Genomic DNA, 7,487 nt, shown 5'->3' on the forward strand with positions numbered 1-7,487 from the left:
CTCGAAGAGAGCGTATCAGACTTCAAATGTGAAGCCAATATCAACAAAAATCAATTACAGTATCTCTGTTGCAATTTTAAAATCGCAAGTCAAACTTCAAAACTTTAGAAATGCGTATATGGTAGAACACTGTGCATTACAACTTGTACGTTGTTCAATTTTCCAAAATGATAACAACATTTCATACGACACTTGTTGAGTATTTTTGGATTGGCTGCAATCTGGTTTGTGGTTACTTTGGTATCCACGATCATTAACCGTCTCATTATCTGGACCCATCTTTCACACTCCAATTTTGAAAACAAAACTGAAGCTCAATTATTACTGGAGTACATAGCAATTAGCATACATACAATACCCCTTTTGCTCCCACCAAATTTTCTTCATCCTTAATGGCGTCTATTTCAAGAATTGTTGCTAAAGATTGTAACTTTCTATCAAATGATGCTGTTCTTCAAAAACCAAGATATGATTTGCACACAAGAGGGATTCATAATCATGTTTGTATGTAATCTTTTTAATATTTTTGCTAATATTGATTTGGGTTTTCTTTAATTTCGTTTCCTTCTTGCTTCTGAAGTACTTTGGTTTTATATACACAGACATATATGAATATATACTGCACAAAGTTTAAAACTTTTGTGAAAATTTGCAGTTTTTAGAAGTGGGGTTAGCTCAAATGGAGATGTTAAAAGGTGTTTGGTTATTGAGAATAAGAGATTTTGTCCAGCAAAGTTTCAATCTTTAGATTCAAGGTATTCTTTATGTGGTTTATATAAATAAATGATAAATGATTGAGCTCAATTAGTTTTAAATTTATTTTTTTATTGTTTATGGAGTAAGTTAATTTTAGGTGTAGCTTTTAGTTTTAGGGTTTAAGCCATTAGCCATATAATTGCAATATATTTCCTGTATGAACAACCTACTTTTTTATCACCAAACTTCCAACTTTGTTCCAATATGACCAATGTACACCAAATAAGTGCTAAGCAAAATTATCTCTTATCCGCTAAAACAGTTGCGGATTGGAATGTGAGACGATAAAAATTCAACAATTTAATGTGTAATTAGGTGATCAAAAAGTAGGTTGCTCATAATAGTACTTTATGGAAGGTACATTGCTATTATCGGCTTACCCCAAGTATTTACCTGTTGTGATAAAGACAAAACTTAATTGAACAATTGGTGCTCAAAGTTGTCAACTTGTAATATAAAACTATTGATGGTTTCCTAGTGTCTGGTGAATCTTTATTATGCAAGGAAGTATTAGATAATAATTCATATTAAGAGTATATATATGTAATTTTACTATGTGCTCTACTTCGTTTTGAGTATGATTCTTGTTTGTTATGTATTTTGCTTGAATGAAAATTGGACCTAACTGAACATCAGAATTCATTTGATTTTGTGAGTAGGAACTCAAAAATTGTGTGCCAAGCAGCAACAAATGTACCAGGAGATGTTCCTACCAGTGCTAGTACCTCAGGTGGCATGACGACATATGAAAAAATAATCGAAACGTTGACAACCCTTTTTCCTTTATGGGTATGTAAGAACGAACAACGTTTCATCACATTTCCTGTATTTTCATGTGTACTAATTCAATTTTTGATGTATTTAACAGGTTATAATAGGTACAATCGTTGGGATTTACAAGCCTTCTGCTGTAAGTGTAACCTCGTTTGTGCATTTTGTGATAATATAAATTAAAACCGAGATTTGATTTTAGATCCTTTTAAATCTAAATGCAGGTTACTTGGTTACAAACAGACCTTTTTACTGTTGGTTTGGGTTTTCTCATGCTTTCGATGGGATTGACGCTTACTTTTGAAGATTTCAGACGTTGCTTACGGAACCCATGGACTGTACGCAATTCCGTCGTTTCTTTTGTTGCTGCAAAAATTTCCATTCTTATATATACTTAAGGTTTAAGACAAGTAAGTTTTTTTTGGTTTTCAGGTAGGTGTAGGGTTCCTTGCGCAATACTTGATCAAACCGATGTTAGGATTCTTCATTGCAATGGTATGTGATTATATATGCCTTATGCCTACCAGTTTCTATGCGTATCATGTCGAAGTCATAAGATGGTCAGGTCCATGGTTACAAAAGGCGCTTGCGGCGGCCCATCCCATTTCGCCCAAAAGGGTCTAACTAGTCGGTTAACGCTATAAAGTCGGGTCAAAGTCGGTCAAAAGTTTATATATTTTACAACTAGTTTGATTCAGGTCAGGGTAATGGGCCAAAAAGGGTTAGTGCCGCTTGAGGTTGACCGTGCTGTGTGATCAATAAAACTCTTTTATTTTCCGTTTTAAGATTATATATAATTAGTTTGTGCTATAAGTATGATTTTAAAATATTTTTATGCGTATAATTCAAATCATAGAGTAAAACGACCAAAGTGATGTTTCTAGATTAAATAAAACGGACATGTATTTTGGCATTTTTGTTTCTGCAATGATAGTTGCCCATTCATGTAATATTTACCTTTTGTACAATTGTTTGTGTTTTCATTATAGTTATCGATATAAAAACTTGAATATGTTTTTTTTTCTTTTTTCGACAGACTCTAAAGTTGTCTGCTCCACTTGCAACTGGTTTGATTCTAGTTTCGTGTTGCCCCGGGGGCCAAGCATCAAATGTTGCAACTTATATATCTAAAGGAAATGTAGCACTTTCTGTTCTAATGACCACGTAAGCTTTCATTTTAAAGTTTAATCCAATAAATTCATTCAGTTTCTTGTTTAACTTTCAACCTGAAAAGTTACCATCACCGTGTTACATTATTTTATAATTGAAAAGCATCTTAAAAAAGCCAATATTAATGTTGGTTTTTACAGGTGTTCAACCATTGGTGCGATTATCATGACACCGCTCCTTACTAAACTTCTAGCTGGTCAACTTGTTCCGGTTGATGCAGCGGTAAGTACTTAGCAACACACACACACACACACACACACACACACACAAGCATAGGCAAACGGGTTGGGTTGGGTCGGGTTGGGTTGTGCCGGGTTGGGTCGGGTTGGCTTGGGTCAGTATTTCTCGTATATTAAGTTCTTGCTTTAAATTTTTTCAGGGACTTGCGCTTAGTACTTTTCAGGTTGTTTTGCTGCCTACAATACTTGGAGGTAACTTGAGTTTTTTTAATTTATTTTATTTGCAACGCATATTTCACATACAAACACCGTTAATTGATGTGTTCTTTTTTTGGTGCAGTTTTAATGAATGAGTATCTCCCAAAATTCACATCGAAAATCATTACGGTGACACCTTTGATAGGAGTTCTTCTTACAACTCTTCTTTGTGCAAGCCCGGTTAGTGAACGTTAATTGCCGTTCTACGTGCTTTTCTTGAGGTGGCAAATTGGGTAACGGGTCAAAACTTAAAACAGCTTCTGTTCTAAACAGGTCAAGTTGGGTTGGTCAAACTGCTTTTTGTCCAAATTATGTAGTTCTCATTACGAGTATATATTGCCAACTCAATATTCGACATTCATACTGTTCAAGTAAAAATTCATTTTACAAAACATTCTGGAGCTTTTACGTATTAAAAATACACTTTTCGCAACTTTTAACCCGTTTGACCCTACATATATTTCGCTTCACCATTTGACCCGTTAAAGATAAAGCATAGCTGTAATCAACCCATTCTTGATTGAATAAGTCAAAGTTATCACTTCAAATATGCATTGCATAGATATATCTTATAAATGGGTCTCGTATTATTGTTTAGACCGTTGGTCTACATAAACCTGTATCATTCTAACAATCTTTATTCTTGTATATTAATTTTTCGTTTTTAGATTGGACAAGTTGCCGATGTTCTAAAAACACAAGGTTTACAATTGCTACTTCCGGTTGCTGCCCTACATGCGGCGGCTTTTTTTATCGGTTATGCAATTTCTAAATTATCATTTGGCGAGTCTACATCTCGTACAATCTCCATAGAATGTGGAATGCAGGTATCATTTACTTTTACTATTCTTTTATTGAATAAAAAAAAGATATACAACAACAACAACAACAATACCCAATTCCACTAAAGTGGAGTATGGGGAGGTTAGATGTAGACAGTCTTTCCTCTACCCTAGAGTAAAAAAAGATATACAGAACGGTTATAAATATATCCGTTTGCTGATCGAAATATGGTGTTTATCTGGTTTTATACAGAGCTCTGCACTCGGGTTTTTACTCGCCCAAAAGCATTTCACAAACCCTCTTGTAGCTGTTCCTTCTGCTGTTAGCGTTGTTTGCATGGCGGTATAACCTTTTCTCTTTTATAAATTTATATTATATTATAAAGAACATTAAAACAAAATGCATTATGAAACTGATTATCTGATATGAAACTAAGATTACAACATTTTATACTTGTTGCTCATTTCACAAGTAACTTTGTTTTATGTCAGCTAATGGTTAGCAACCAAAAATGGGTCCTATCAAATAATTTGAAAATTTAAGTTGCTTTTATGTTAAAAAAGGGTACTTTCTGTGTCATGATTATTCAAGTGGCTAAAAGTTTTTTTACTGTAATTGATGGTAACAATAAAATATAATAATTAAATAGAAAACTGTAGTTCCAGTACCACTCATCAAAACATATATGAGGTGATACTTTACAAGGTTAAAAAAAAAACCTTTTATGTTGATAAATAAATTATATACCTTTAATTATTCATTAAAAAGTTGGGTACCTGAAATGAGCAATATGATAAAAGATTGGGTACCTTTTATTCCATCTATTTAAGTGTCCTCTGGGCTCATTTTATAATTCTTTAATTAGTTATAAGTTGCCAAACATCTAAAACATGGATCGTTTTATTATTACAATTCAAACATACGTTTTGTTACAACTGATTACTATTATTCATTATGTTATTTTATTTTTTAATTTTTTTTCATCAACTACATGCTATTTGATGAATGCAGCTTGGTGGAAGTGCATTAGCTGTGTATTGGAGGAACCTACCTATTCCTGTTGATGACAAGGATGATTTTAAGGAATAAAATCTTGTAGCTTTTTTGTTTTCTGTTAGCGGTTGTTATCCTATGTTTTAGGTTGAATCTTTTGTCATATTGGAACTGGTCGAATCCCGACAACGACCTGCGTAAACTTTTGTATGTTTCGGGTTTGATCATTTTCAGTGCGTAAAAAAGGTAGAAACGTAGGTGTTTTTTATTTGATGTTGCAAAGACAGTTTTTAGGTGATTATTAAAGAAGAGTAAGGATTTTGGTAGTTTTTTTTTTTTTTTTTTTTTTTTTTTTTTTTGAACGGCAAGATTGCATCAGTCCGGACCGAAGCCTAGTCATCATTTGCACACACACACACGTTCGGGCAGGAAACCCGAACCACAATCACAGGGATCCGAACCCTTAAATCATCCCGTGGGGCAGGCGGGCCGGACCTTAGTCCCGGATCGGGTCGGTAAAACCTTCCCTTTGGGCTGACCTCAATGGAGCCTATTTCAGTCCATGTTTAATTTGGTCATTCAGAAGCCAGGTTCGAACCCTGGACCTCTTACCCGGCGAGGGTGTTAGACACCACCGCGATACCACTCAGTCAAATGCCTCGGTGGTTGGTAGTTAATGTGTTGCTCTTTGTATTTTGCTACTTAGATCAATATAGTGTCATAATATGTGCTTCAAATGTATCATTTTATTATTATTATCATCATTCTATTCTATTCAATAAAAATAAAAATGATACGTAAGAGAATCAAAAATCCTGATTTTGGAGACAAAATTTACACATGATACTTGTCATAATCCTACAAATTAAATGTATATATGTAACGTATGGAATTCACACAAGTCATGATCACTGTCACATCCATTTTTCGTTGAACCATTTCTGTTATAAACTTGCGTTTTTACTCTTATACCTACCCAAGTCAATACTCTGACCGGCTGAGCCTACTATGACTCTACTAACTCATCATAAGCCCCACGTTCTTGGCATACATCATTCTACTCCGTATTAATTTGTTCAAGATATCATGAATTCATGATACATCAATTCATAAGTAAAGCGGCTGTCGAATAGGTGGGATCGCCTTGTTTGTTTAGTTTGCTTTTGAGTCATTTGTCGTTTGTTTGGATATGTGTGGTTTTTATTGTAGGGCTCGTTTCTGTTTGTGCTACACGCTAGTTTTGTGATCCGGTTGCTTAGAACTCGGTTTTAGTTAGCTTTTGATCCTTGTTTAGTGTTTCCGAGCCTTGTTTTTTTTTTTTTTTTGTGGATCTTTTTGTAACTCTGCTCGTCTTATTTATCTTTGATGAATATATTTTGTTTTAATGTTATCGTTATTTTAGCTAAAAAAAAATAAAAATTCAATTCATATCATTGTCCACAAGTCTTCATACACACATCTTATTTTGGAAATGCAAGACAAAAGTTGTAGCCATAAAGATTAAACTTGAATCTTGACTAAAAATTCATAAGCCTCGAAACTTCAACTAAACTATTATGATAAGATCTACCCCATGAGTAGGGTGGAACTTCAACAAAACATTTAGAGAGGCAAAATCATAATAGTTGAACATAATAGCTTTATCAAATTTTGATAAAAATAACAGTTGAAAAAAAAAAAAAAAAAAAAAAAAAACCCTGTTAAAAAGGTGAGTGGGATTTGAACTCAGGTTCTGGGTGTAGTTTGAATGTGCTATAATCACTAATCCACTTGCAAATTTGGTCAAATTACGCTACAAGTATAATACTCTATAATCTATCGATAGTATCATATAAATCGATAATGTCATAGATAAAAATTATTTAACCTTAAAAAAATTCAAATAATAAAGAAAAAAATTCTAAGCCATTCATGATGATGTCATTAAAATAATTAATTATATTTAATAAAATATTAACATGTTTATTGTATAATATATAAAGCATTATGTACAACCTTATGATAAAACACCTCATGACCATATGTACAATATTTGAAGCATTATGTATAATCTTGTGGTAACATGTCTTCATGACCATATGTACAATATTTGAAGCATTATGTACAACCTTATGATAAAACATTCTCATGATCATATGTACAAAATTTAAAACAAATTTTACAATCTTTTACAAAACACCTCATGAATACATGTACAAACTTTAAAGCATATTATACAACTTTTATATAATAATTGTATTTTAAATTTAAAAAAATAAAGAGACGTTTATTATTATTAATAATTATTATTAAAAATATAAATACTCAATTTTAGAGCAAATTTTATTATTATTATTATTATTATTATTATTATTATATTATTATTATTATTATTATTATTATTATTATTATTATTATTATTATTATTATTATTATATTATTATTATTCAAATATGGGTTCTCTTTACGGGATTAATTACGTTACATATATATACGAAATACATGTCTCAATAAAATGTTGTAATGTAGATTTTTATGACAAGAAAAATAGTAATTGTGATGAAAATTGGAAGAAGGTCGTGGGAGAATAAATGTAGT

At 32.3% G+C, this 7,487-nt stretch overlaps 1 protein-coding gene across 1 annotated transcript; it reads left to right on the plus strand.

Annotated features, from left to right (window-relative positions):
- Positions 1–200: 200 nt before the first annotated feature.
- Positions 201–5,239, plus strand: LOC139871768 (sodium/pyruvate cotransporter BASS2, chloroplastic-like). The gene is made up of 13 exons (XM_071859496.1): positions 201–504; positions 656–755; positions 1,416–1,545; positions 1,625–1,666; positions 1,752–1,865; positions 1,960–2,022; positions 2,564–2,691; positions 2,838–2,919; positions 3,077–3,128; positions 3,217–3,314; positions 3,803–3,961; positions 4,170–4,259; positions 4,929–5,239. The coding sequence occupies exons 1-13, from the start codon at positions 393–395 to the stop codon at positions 5,004–5,006; spliced, it is 1,248 nt and encodes a 415-aa protein (XP_071715597.1). The 5' UTR covers positions 201–392; the 3' UTR covers positions 5,007–5,239.
- Positions 5,240–7,487: the final 2,248 nt, after the last annotated feature.

This window comes from Rutidosis leptorrhynchoides, chromosome 10 (genome assembly GCF_046630445.1).
Source record: "Rutidosis leptorrhynchoides isolate AG116_Rl617_1_P2 chromosome 10, CSIRO_AGI_Rlap_v1, whole genome shotgun sequence".
Classification (NCBI taxonomy): domain Eukaryota; kingdom Viridiplantae; phylum Streptophyta; class Magnoliopsida; order Asterales; family Asteraceae; genus Rutidosis; species Rutidosis leptorrhynchoides.

Coding starts and splice junctions, on each gene's coding strand:
- LOC139871768 (XM_071859496.1), top strand. CDS start 393: ATGGCGTCTATTTCAAGAATTGTTGCTAAAGATTGTAACTTTCTATCA. Junction 2,692..2,837: donor CTTTCTGTTCTAATGACCAC/GTAAGCTTTCAT, acceptor TGGTTTTTACAG/GTGTTCAACCATTGGTGCGA. Junction 3,129..3,216: donor GCTGCCTACAATACTTGGAG/GTAACTTGAGTT, acceptor TTTTTGGTGCAG/TTTTAATGAATGAGTATCTC.